The sequence below is a fragment of the Elephas maximus genome, chromosome 8 (genome assembly GCF_024166365.1).
Source record: "Elephas maximus indicus isolate mEleMax1 chromosome 8, mEleMax1 primary haplotype, whole genome shotgun sequence".
In the NCBI taxonomy this organism is placed as follows: Eukaryota; Metazoa; Chordata; class Mammalia; order Proboscidea; family Elephantidae; genus Elephas; species Elephas maximus.
Window position 1 is genome coordinate 94,050,291 of NC_064826.1, and position 13,106 is coordinate 94,063,396.

At 37.8% G+C, this 13,106-nt stretch overlaps 1 protein-coding gene across 10 annotated transcripts in view; it reads left to right on the top strand.

The window, feature by feature from the left end:
- The window catches only part of AVL9 (AVL9 cell migration associated), a 57,285-nt gene that overhangs the window by 23,524 nt on the left and 20,655 nt on the right, over positions 1 to 13,106 (top strand). For all 10 annotated transcript variants that reach the window (XR_007518457.1, XR_007518458.1, XR_007518459.1 and 7 more), the window contains exons 4-8: positions 1,064 to 1,135; positions 8,039 to 8,128; positions 8,937 to 9,003; positions 10,266 to 10,306; positions 11,276 to 11,314. Coding sequence is in view for 3 of the 10 variants with exons in the window: in XM_049894063.1 (XP_049750020.1) it covers positions 1,064 to 1,135; positions 8,039 to 8,128; positions 8,937 to 9,003; positions 10,266 to 10,306; positions 11,276 to 11,314 (309 nt within the window). In the remaining 7 variants the exon portion in view is untranslated. The remainder of the gene's footprint in view (positions 1 to 1,063; positions 1,136 to 8,038; positions 8,129 to 8,936; positions 9,004 to 10,265; positions 10,307 to 11,275; positions 11,315 to 13,106) is intronic.

The following is a 13,106-nucleotide window of genomic DNA, read 5'->3' on the forward strand; positions in this document are numbered from 1 at the left end:
ATTTTATATTGAACACTATTCTGGATTAGTCCTTGACTGTAAATCAGAAAGCACCCTAATTTTGATAGTTTTTTTTTTGGGGGGGGGGTGTTGTTTGCTTGGTTGGTTTTTAAGCTGTAGAGGAGCAAGAGCACTTGAGAAGTTTTTCTTTTTGAGCCACTGGAAAAATGGGAATAAGAATCTGAGTTATCTTAGATTTTGGAACAAACTCTATGATTTGGTTTCTCCAAAGACAAGATAGTAAAAGAATTGGCTGCCAGAAACTAGATCTGGAGACTAAGGGGAAGAAAATTAGATAGGGATTTCTTTGTCAGGAAAATGGAAATATAATATACCACAGTCCTTGTACTTTTGAGGGTGATGTAGTCCCCGGCCAGAAGACAGGTGGATACCTTCAGAGCTCTTTTTTTTTTTTTTTTTTTTTAATACTCTCTCAGGCAGTACACTAGAAGGGGAGGAGTCGTTCTTTCCCTCACAGCCTTCCCAGGTTGATCAAATCAAGGCTTGCTCTCTTTTAGCAGAGAACTGTGGAAATCCGAATTGATCATTCTCAGAATCACCGAGGTGTGTGAGTTATGTACTTAGAGCTGAGTGAGCTACAATACCAGTGTTCCAGGATAGTCTGTAGGCAGCATAGAACAGCCAACTTAACAAAACTGCTGGCAAACCTTCCACCTCTGGGAAAACAAGCCATCTGTACTGGCGTCTTCTCATCAGAACTTGTGTTCTCTGAAAGAGCAGCTTATCTTAAAACCAGGACCAAGACCAGTTGATTCACATTATGGATGTGATGACTTAAGCCTAAAGTATTCTCCCTCAGACTAAATTCGTTGAGAGTAGGGATTATCTCTTCACTGTTACAGTCCCAGTGCCTAGCACAGATTCTGGCACAGTGTCCAGACCAATACTTAATCATTTCGTTTTCTGAGGTGCTCAATACATAAATACCTTTTGAATTTAATTAACTAAATGCAAGAAATTTCCATTTGTCTTATTTGTATTGAAAAAATATAAAGTTAATATTTCTGTGAAATATTTCTAATAATGACTTTGTTTATAATAGGCATTGAAAGTAAGGCAAGCAGATGTCACCAGAGAAACTGTTCAGAAAAGTGTCTGTGTTCTAAGCAAGCTGGTAAGAGACCAACTAACCTATTAATGTGTTTGCTAAACATTCAAGGAAAACTGGCAAATTTTTGTTTGAAGATAAGGCATTATTAGAATAAAAAGAGATTTAAGAAAGTAATAGAATATTAAAAGAAATCAGGAAAATTTAATCAGGGGCTCAGTAGTTATGCTTTTGTGTCTCCTTTCTGTTTGCCTTTTAGGAGTTTTGCTTTAATTTATACTTTGGCCTAAGATTAGGTAAGAGGAAGGAGATCTAGTAGATGGATTATTGGGAAGGAGGGTGACAGTTGACAAAAATAAGGTTTATGGTATATTTCATTTATCCATTTTTGGTTTTTTCCCTAGACTTTGGGTAAATATTTTATTATAATTCAGCATATTATAATTACTCAGAAGTTTTTGATTTGGTTAGTATAGAGATATAAATTCACTTCTAAAAATTTTTTTTTTAATTTTATTGTGCTTCAGGTAAAAGTTTATAGTACAAATTAGTTTCTCATTCAAAAATTTATACACAAAATTGTTTTGTGACATTTGTTGCGATACCTGCAATGTGTCAGCACTCTCCCCCTTACTCTGTACACCCTGGGTTCCCCATGTCCATTCATCCAGTTTTCCTGTCCCTTCCTGCCTTCTCGTCTTTGCTTTCGGACATGTGTTGCTCATTTGGTCTCATATACTTGATTGAACCAAGAAGCACATTTCCTCACGTGTGTTATTGTTTGTTTTATAGGCCTGTCAGATTTTCGGCTAAAAGGTGGACTTTGGGAATGGCTTCAGTTCTGATTTAGCAGGGTGTACAGAGGCCATAGTCTCAGGGGTTCGTCCAGTCTCTGTCAGACCATTAGGTCTGGTCTTTTTTTGTGAATTTGAATGTTGTTCTACATCTTCCTCCCGCTCTGTCCTGGGCCCTCTGTTGTGATCCCTGTCAGAGTGGCTGGTGTGGTAGCCAAGCACCATCTAGTTCTGGGCTCAGGTGAATGAAGGCTGTGGTTCATTGGTCCATTAGTTCTTTGGACTAATATTTTCCTTGTGTCTTTGGTTTTCTTCATTCTCCTTTGCTCTAGACAGGATGGGACCAATAGATGTATCTTAGATGGCCACTCACAAGCTTCTAAGAACTCAGACGCTACTCACCAAAGTAGGATATTGCATATTTTTTTTAAGAACTATATTGTGCCAACTGACCCAGATGTCCCCTGAGACCATGGTCCCCAGCCCTCAGCCCCAGTAATTAAGTCCCTGAAGGTGTTTGAATGTGTCTAGTAAGTTTCTGTGACATGACTTGGTCAAGTTGTACTGACTTCCCCTGTATTGTATGTTGTCGTTGCTTCACCAAAGCGGACACTTGTCTACTATCTAGTTAGTTATTCCTCCTTCCCTCGTAACTATCAAAGATTGTTTTTTTCTTTGTGTAAACCTTTTCTTGGGTTTTTATAATAGTGGTCTCATATAATATTTATCATTTTGTGGTTGACTTATTTCACTCAGCATAATGCCCTCCAGATTCATCCATGTTGTGAAATGTTTCCCAGATTCATCACTGTTCTTTATCATTGCATTGTATTCCATTGTGTGTATGTACCATAATTTATTTATCCATTCATCTGTTGATGGGCACTTAGGTTGCTTCCATCTTTTTGCTATTGAGAATAATGCTTCAGTGAACATGAATGTGCATGTGTCTGTTCGTGTGACAGTTCTTATGTCTCTAAGATGTATATCTAGGAGTTTGATTACTGGATCATATGGTATTTCTATTTCTAACTTTTTAAAGAGGCAGCATATTGTTCTTCCATAGTGATTGTACCATTTTACACTTCCATCAGTAGTGCATGAAAGTTCCAATCTCCCTGCAACCTTTCCAACATTTGTTGTTTTCTGATTAGTGCCAGTATTGTCAGGGTGAGATGGTGGTACCTCATTGTAGTTTTGATTTGCCTTCCTCTAAGGGCTGGTGATCTCAAGCATTTCCTCATGTGTCTCTTAGCTGCCTGAATGTCACACTAACTTTGGTGAAGTGTGTGTTCATATCCTCTGCCCATTTTTTAATTGAATTGTCCTTTCGTTGTTGAGGTATTGAACTAGTCTATAGATATTACAGATTAGACCCTTGACAGATATGTCATAGCCAAAGATTTTTTCCCAGTCTGTATGTTCTCTTTTTACACTTTTGGTGAAGTCTTTTGATGAGCATAAGTGTTTAATTTTTAGGAGCTTCCAGTTATTTAGTTTATCTTCTGGTGTTTGTGCATTGTTACTTATGGTTTGTATTGTATTTATGCCCTGTACTGGGATTTTATACTTAGATGATAATAATGATGTATTAAGAGGGAGATTGGGGGGATGACTACTCCAGTATTACTTGTTTTAACTGACTATATTGGTGTCTACAACATAAAAAGAGTATAGAAATCAGAAACCATCCAGAAAAGAACATTAAAAAAAAAGATAGAAAGTTGATTGGTAAAAGAGGGTCTTAAATAGGAGAAATAAGAATTAAGGAATAAAAGCCAATTATTGTAATTGCTGTCAATAAGTTGTACATCTGTAAAAAGTCAAATTGATAAAAGTTGTGTGACAGATATATTTACAACAACAAAAAAGAGTAGCTGCTGAGCCTGCTTATGTATAACCAAGCATCTCATGGAATTTGGTTCCTTGGTTTGGAGGTTTAGGGTCATGATTTCCTGGGACATCCCAGTTAATTGACCTATTAACATATTTAGTGCTTCTGTTCTACCTATTAGTTTGTCCCGTAGTGCCTGGAGTCTTAAAAGTTTGCGAGCAGCCATCCAAGGCACAACAATTGGTCTCTATCCGCCTGGAGTAACAGGAAGAAGGAGAGCCAGGAATAGGAGGAGAAAATGGAATGTGTGGCTAATTGCCTCCTTGAGCAGCTTTCGCCTTTGCCATGAGACCACAAGAACTGGATGTTTCCAGCTACCATTACTGAACATTTTGATCAAAGATCACAACTACCACAGCCTCCACCAGATTGAGTGCAACACAACTAGATGGTGCCCAGTTACCAACAACAACTGTTCTGACAGGGAGCACAATAGAGGCCCTTTGGCAGAGCAGGAAAAAAAATGTAGGACAAAATTCAAATTCACAAAAAAGACCAGACTTACTGGTCTGACAGAAGACTGGAGGACTGTGGCCCCCAGACACCCTGGTAACTCAGAACTGAAGCCACTCCTGAAGCCCACCTTTCAACCATTGATTAGACAAGCTTGTTAAACAAACAGTAACACATGTGAGGAATGTGCTTCTTGGTTCGGTCAAGTATATGAGACCAGTTGGACAACACATGCCCAAAAGCAAAGATGGAGGGCAGGAAAGGACAGGAAATCTGGGTGAATGGACACAGGGAGCCCATAGAGAAAAATGTAGAATGAAATTCTAATTCACAAAAAAAAGAGAGAGAGACCAGACTTATTGGTCTGACAGAAACTGGAGAAACCCCGAGAGTATGGTCCCCAGACACCCTTATACTTCAGTAATGAAGTCACTGCTGAGGTTTACTCTTCAGCCAAAGATTAGACAGGCCCATAAAACAAAACAAGACTAAATGGGCACATCAGCCCAGGGGCGAGGACAAGAAGGCAGGAGGGAACAGGAAAGGTGGTAATGAGGAACCCAAGATTGAGAAGGAGAGAGCATTGACATGTCGTGGGGTTGGCAACTAATGACACAAAATAATATGTATATTAATTGTTTAATGAGAAACTATTTGCTCTGTAAACTTTCATCTAAAGTATAATAAAAAATTTTTTTTCATGGAAGAATCCTAATCAAAAGGGGGGAAATGTAGATCAGAATTTCAAATTCTCATGGACTCTAGACTTTCTGGAGCCGTGGATGCTGGATGAACCCCTGAAACTATTGTCCTGAGGTAATCTTTAAACCTTAAACCAAAAATATTCCCTGAAGTCATCTTAAAACCAAACAATAGATTAGCTTAACGGGTAAATAAGGTCTGCCGTGAGCATTATGCTCTTTTAAGAACTATCTCTATGAGACCAAATTGACAGCAGCAACTCGAAAGATTAGACAGGAACTTTAGGGAACAGTGAGTTTATGTTAATGGGAGAGGAACAACTTGGAAAAGGGGGTGAGAATCGTACAACTCTAAGAATGTAATCAGTGTTACTAAATTGTACATGTAGAAACTGTTGAGTTGGTATGTATTTTACTGTGTATATTTCTCAACAACAACAATATAAATAAAATTTAGGGAAAAAAGAATTAAGGAATAACTTTGTTCAAGTATACAAAAGAATATTATGATCATAGAAGAGACAGACTAATTCTTATAAGGCTCTACAAGAGACACAAAGGGGAATGAACTTAAATTTAATCATGAATATTCATCTAGATGGAAGAATTACCTGCTATATGGATGACGAAATGTTGCCATAAGCCAGCAGAACAGTTTGTAGGATTGTTGTTGCTTCTAAGTGCCATCGAGTTGGTCCTGACTTATAGCAACCCTATATACAACAGAACGAAACACTGCCCGGTCCTGAGCCATCCTCACAACCCATTGTTGCAGCCACTGTGTCAGTCCATCTCATTGAGGGTCGTCCTCTTTTTTGCTGACTATCTACTTTGCCAAGCGTGATGTCCTTCTCCAGGGACTGATCCCTCCTGACAACATGTCCAAAGTATGTGAGACGTACTCTCAGCATCCTTGCTTCTAGGGAGCATTCTGGTTGTACTTCATGCAAGACAGATTTGTTCATTATTTCAGCAGTCTGTGGTATATTCAGTATTCTTCTCTAACACCACAATTCAAATGGGTCAGTTCTTCTTCTGTCTTCTTTATTCATCATCCAGCTTTCACATGCATGGGAGGCGATTGAAAACACTATGGTTTAGGTTAGGTGCACCTTAGTCTTCAGGGTGACGTCTTTGCTTTTGAACACTTTTAAGAGGTCTTTTGCAGCAGATTTGCCCGGTGCAACGCATCTTTTGATTTCTTGATTACTGCTTCTGTGGGTGTTGATTGCGAATCCAAGTAAAATGAATCCTGTTCAAAAGGGGGAAAATGTAGATCAGAATTGACAACTTCAGTCACTTTCCTGTTTATCATGTTGCTTATTAGTCCAGCTATGAGGATTTTTGTTTTCTTTTTTTTTTATGTTGAGGTGTAATTATACTGAAGGCTGTGGTCTTTGATCTTCATTAGTAAGTGCTTCGAATCCTCTTCACTTGCAGCAAGCAGAGTTGTGTCATCTGCATAACGCAGGTTGTTAATGAGTCTTCTTCCAATCCTGATGCCCCGTTCTTCTTCATATAGTCCAGCTTCTTGGATTATTTGCCCAGCATACAGACTGAATAGGTATGGTAAAAGGATACAACCATGATGCATACCTTTTGTGACTTTAAACCACACGGTATCCCCTTGTTCTCTCCGAATGACTGCCTCTTGATCTATGTACAGGTTTGTAATGAGCACAATTAAGTGTTCTGAAATTCCCGTTCTTCACGATGATATCTGTAATTTGTTATGTTCCACACAGTCGAATACATTTGCATAGTCAATAAAACACAGGTAAACATCTTTCTGATATTCTCTGGTTTCAGCCAGGATCTGTCTGACATTAGCAATGATAAACCTAGTTCCGCATCCTCTTGCTGAACCCAGCTTGAATTTCTGGCAGTTCCTGTTGACATACTGCTACAGCCGCTTTTGAATGATCTTCCGCAAAATTTTACTTGCATGTGATGTTAATGATATTGTTTGATAATTTCCCGTTCAGTGGGATCACCTTTCTTGGGAATAGGCATAAATATAGATCTCTTCCAGTCAGAAACCCTGGTGGCATAGTGGTTAAGAGCTATGGCTGCTAACAAAAAGGTCAGCAGTTCAAATTCACGAGGTGCTCCTTGGAAACCCTGTGGCAGTTCTACTCTGTCCTTTAGGGTCGCTGTGAGTTGGAATTGACTCGACGGCAGTGGATTTGGCTTTTTGTTGTCTTTTTTTTTTTTTTCCAGTTGGCTGGCCAGGTAGCTGTCTTCCAAATTTCTTGGCATAGACAAGTGAGTACTTCCAGTGTGGCTTCCGTTTGTTGAAACAATTGGCATTCCGTCAGTTCCTGGAGCCTTGTTTTTCACCAGTACCTTCAGTGCAGCTTGAACTTCTTCCTTCAGTACCATTGGTTCCTGTTCATGTGGTGCCTCCTGAAATGGTTGAACTTCAACTAATTCTTTTTGGTATAGTGACTCTGTGTATTCCTTCCATCTTCTTTTGGTGCTTCCTGAGTCGTTTAATATTTTCCCCATAGAATCCTTCAGTATTGCAACTCAAGGCTTGAATTTTTTCTTCAGTTCTTTCAACTTGAGGAATGCAGAACCTGTCCTTCTCTTTTAGTTTTCCGTATCCAGGTGTTTGCACATGTCATTACAATACTTGACATTGTCTTCTTGAGCTGCCCTTTAAAATCTTCTGTTCAATTAGAATTAGAATATGTTTTAAATCTTACAGTAATAATAGCTAATATTTGAATGCTTTCTATGTGCCAGGTACTCTACTAAGTGCTTTTGCCTGTGTTATTTAATCTTTACAGTAACCACATAAGACTATCTTTCAACATGCCTATTTTCAGATCAGAAAACGTGGGGAGGGAGGTTAAGTGTTCAGAGTTATACAGTGAATAATGGAGCCAGATCTAGGAAGCCTGAACCCACACTCTTAACCACTCTTGTGTGACAGTTGTTCAGACACTTTTTATCTGCAGCCAAAGAGCCAGAACAGGCAACTTCCTGGCTTTTAGCTGTGGAAATAATAAAGCACTGAAGCTGACAATTATTAAGTTTTTTTCCTTCTTCAAATTAAAAAGGGTGTGTGTGTATTACGTTTTACTATTACCAGCCTAATGGTAATTTTTCTTTTTTCTTCAAGCCTCTCTATGGGTTACTTCAAGCAAAACTTCAGCTCATTACACATGCATATTTTGAAGAAAAGGATTTTTCCCAAATTTCCATTCTAAAGGTAACTTTTTACCTCTTTAGTAGATGTGTTTGCCTGAAGACAGATTCAAGAAGCAAGGAGATTTGTAATATTGTGAAGGATGACCATTCATTCGTTAGCTTAGGAAAAACATTCTGCTTTGTTTTGAGGATTAAAATGACAATTATAATGTAAAATGTGTCTTTCATTAGGAAATAATGACTATAAGTGACTGTAACGTAAATGTTTCTCTTAATGGATAACAGCCCCTTCCCCATGGCATTGCTTCTGTAAATTTGTTTATCTTATTAATAAATTGCACGATATGTTTACATACAAGACTTCTGGATCCCAGCTTCCATAGTAAAACCAGATAAAACCACACAACTATTTTATTAAAGATGGGTAACATGTTTTTCTCAAGACTGCCATGAATGTACAGAACATGGATCTCTCCTGAATTCTGTTCTGAACCCAGTGAGAGTTAGGCAGCTAGGTATTTAACAAGGAGGGAGAGGGAATTTATCCTAGAATTCCATACCACTATCTGAATGAATCAAGTTCTAAAACGTAGAGGGAGAGAAGGGATACCCTGGGGAGCCTTCCACGTGTCCTACCTAGACCTCTTCTGATGTGACTCATGCCTGGAAGAGAAGAAACAAGTGCCAGAAGCAGTCATGCTTACAGAGAGACCTTGATTGTAAATTTAGGGCCTAGCAAAACAAATTGCCTAACTTAATTTTTGTTTTTTTAAGGAACTGGGTTTTTTTTTTTTTTTTTCTAAATCATTGTACTTCTAATCATTGTCTCAAGTGATATAAATGTTCTAAACAGAATCTGTATTTTGTAGGAGCTTTACGAACATATGAATAGCTCCTTGGGAGGAGCTTCATTAGAAGGATCCCAGGTATACCTTGGTAAGTCTTTTTTACCAGTCAGAAGAGACACCCTCATGTCTTTTGTTTGGCAGACTGGATTGCATGCAAAAACTTCATGATCAGAATTGCATCGATATATGGGATCTAAATTCTTCAGCGTTTGATGCTGCTGTTACCCTTAAAAACTTTGAAACCTACATTTTACACCATAATAGAGCCAAGTTACAGAAGACTTTTCCTTAAGTATCTTCTTAGCCAGTGTTTATATCGAGATGGGTTATCATAGCATATCTATACTGTTTATAGCAGTTTTGTAGCTATTGTTGTACAAAGTGAATTTCTGCCTTCAAAATAGTAATGGAAGTTTTTTCTTTCTGTTCCTCAGAGCAGGCCAGCTAAATTCCCTGTCATAGCAGAGAGGGAGGGCAAAAGACAGAGAAATTTGCTCACCTCTTCTATTTTAAGATGCTTCAGGTTGGGAATTTTAATTTATACCACCTCACGAGAATATTCATTGGTGTCCTAGGTACTCAGTGGATACTCAACAAAATATACTTTTCATGATTTAAAAAAAAATTTTTTTTTTTTTTTCTTAATCACATGGTGACTTACGCTCACTCATTCCTATTTCACCATGAAGTGGCCAGATTGTGGTAGTTCACTATTGCAGCCCTGTGTGTAATGTGAGCTGATTTCAGAATTCCTGTTCTGAGAATACATTTTTCTCTGAATCATTATCTTTTGTCCTATGGTGTTTTGAGGCAGATTGTTAGAAAAAACGTGATTCAGAAATAATAGCATGTCTAGTACCATGGCCCAAAATCCAGATTTAAATGACTGACTGCCAACGTTTATAAGTTCTGTAATTTCTAAACTTCTGTAATTTGTAAGATGCTTATAGAACGAGGGGAAGTTGTTAGACTTGGAACATCCAAAGTAGTAGCCACTAGCCATATATGGCTATTGACATTTAAATTAAAATGAATAAAATTTAAAATTCAGTTTATCAGTAGAACTTGTCACATTTCACGTACTCAGTAGCCACATGTGGTACTACTGAACAGCACAAATATAGAACATTTCCATCATCACAGGACGTTCCATTGGACGGTGCTGTGTCAACTGTTAACATTAATTTGATAAATTCTGAGGGTATGTGTATTTAATCAAGTATTACGTGGCTATTTGTATATTCCTTCTTTCTTTTTTTTAACCTCCTTTTCTTTGAAGGAAAAAAAAACAACTCTTTGACAAAAACAGTGAATTATATTCACAGATTAGCTTTTTTGTTAATATTATAGGTCTATCTCCTCGAGATCTTGTCCTTCATTTTCGACACAAGGTAGGATTTATTATTTGATTTATGATGTACTAAAGTGGTATAGGAAACCCTGGTGCATAGTGGTTAAGTGCTACGGCTGCTAACCAAGAGGTCGGCAGTTTGAATCCACCAGGCACTCCTTGGAAACTCTATCAGGCAGTTCTACTCTGTCCTATAGGGTCACTATGAGTTGGAATTGACTCGACGGCAGTGGGTTTTTTTTGTTTTTTTTTTTTTTATAAAGTGGTACATGCTGTTCTTCCTGTGTTCGTTTAACTGGGCAAAGTCCATGTGCTGTGTGGTTGAATACAAATAGCGGCATGACTATGTTTGAGCTTTTCTGAAACGGCACTCAGTCTCAAAACTATACAAAATTGAAGGTGCTGTTGGTAGTGCTTGTGTATTTTCTAAAAGTATACAGATACGATATGTCTATTTCTTTGCAGGATAGGGTATTTTTTTTCTATTGTCTTTATAATTTTAGGTATCATGAGATTTGAGTGGATAGAAACGTGTTTTAATCTTGCAGAATATTTTATGTTTCTCTGAGAGTAGAACATTTTCCAGTAAAACGTCTATACTTGTGCTTTCTGATCTTTATTAGAAAAGCATATGTTGTCTAGGATGTATACACATTGATCATTCATATAACAAACATTGGCTGAGTACCTGAGATGTGAACGCTGGACATCCAGAAATAGAAGAGTTAGTCCCTGCCCTTTAAGGTGCTTGCAAGTATTTCAAGCAAAAATGGCACCACTCTTTCCAAAAAAATATACAGTTTCAAGAAGAGACTTAAGTACGTATCAGTTTGTTTGTTTGTTTGTTTAAGGGACACAGGTAATATTTAATTTCTCAGTATAAATTAGTAATTTTCAAAGCACTATAATTATGTTAATTAAATGATATGTGGTTATGTTTGAGGAGGGGAAAAGGCAAATGAATAATAGAGTTGAAATCCTTATTTTAATAAAACTTTTCTTTCTGCAGGTCTTAATCCTATTTAAATTGATTCTTCTTGAGAAAAAGGTAAGATTTGAAGGGATGAAAGGAAGGATGGAATATTTAACATTTATTGGTATTTCTTAAATATTGCATAAAATCGAAACTAATGAGAACGTATAAATTTTTTGCCTATCAAATTGTGGTGAGCTGAGGAACATGTTGTTCACTGCCTAAAAAGTATGAATGTGTGCAGTTGTTCTGGGGGCAGGTACAGTACAGGCGGTCCCTGGGTTATGAACAGCTTCCGTTCCTAAGTCTGTCTGTAAGTCACATGTTTGTCTTAGTATATAGTGTACCTTTCTACGCATAAAAAGCATTAAAGGAACATTTCCAGATAGAGTAAAACATCTTTAACATAATATAGTAATAATAATGTTTTGATGCACTTTTCAAAGTAGTGCTTGTTCGTTATTACAAGCCACTGTATGTACCTTGAACTTTTAATATAATAGGCTTTACAGGGATTGGTTCCTAACTATTAGTTTTATGTAAGTCAGATGTTGGTAATCTGGGGACTGCCCGTATACTCAAGTATCAAGATGGTTTTAACTACAGGTAACAGAAAATTCAATTTAAGCTGACTTAAATAATAAGGAAATGTGTTGGGTCACTTCAGACTTCAGGGTTGGTTGGTGCAATGATACCAAAACCAAACGGGTTGCTGTTAGAGTCAACTCTGACTCGTAGTGATTCAGTGATACAACTGTATAACTAAGTGGGTAGGTTTTTCCATCTCTGCTCCACAGTCCACAGTGCTGGCTTTATCCCAAACTGGTTTCCCTAGTAGTAGGATAATTGTCAGCAGTAATTGTACTGCTTGCTTCCTTAGTCGTATCTGGTGGCACAGATAGTATCTCCTCCCAAAACACTTAACAAGAAAACTTCACTTCAGTTTGTGTGGGCCTAGCCCTGAATCAATGATGGTTGCTAAAGAAATGTCTACACCGATGGGCTTAAAGCTGAGTTCCAGAACCACTCTCTATCATATCACTTTATATATATACATATGTGTGTGTATGTATATGTATATATAATTATTGAGAATATATACAGCAGAACATGCATCAATTTAATAGTTTCTACATGTACAATTCAGTGACATTGATTAGGTTCTTTGAGTTGTGCAACCATTCTCAACCACCCTTTTTGAGTTGTTCCTCCCCCATTAACGTAAACTGACTGTCCTCAAAGGTTCCTATCTAATCTTGCGAGTTGCTGTTGTCAGTTTGATTCCATACAGAGAGTTCGTAAAAGAGCATAAGGCTCAAGGCAGACATTCTTTACTAGTTAAGCTAAAAACTACTCTCTGGTTTTAAGAAGACTTCAGGGGATATTTTTGGTTTAAGGCTAAAGGATTATCTCAGGGCAGTAGTGTCAGGGGTTCATCCAGCCTCCATGGCTCCAGAAAACCTAGAATCCATGGGAATTTGAAATCCTTTTCTACATTTTCCTCCTTTTGATCAGGATTCTTCTATAAAGTCTTTGAGCAAGATGTTCAGTAATGGTAGCCAGGCACCATCCAGGTCTTCTGGTCTCATGGCAAAGGAGGCAGTTGTTCATGAAAGCAATTAGCCACATATTGCATTTTCTCCTCCTATTCCTGACTCTGCTTCTTCCTCTGTTGCTCTAGGCAAAGAGAGATCAATGATTGTGCCTTGAATGGCCACTTACAAGCTTTTAAGACCCCAGGCACTATGCAACAAACTAGGAGGTAGAACAGAAGCACTAAATACATCATCAGGCCAATTAATTGGGGTGTTCTATGAAACCATAACCCTAAACCTCCAAACCAAGGAACCAAATCCCATGAGGTGTT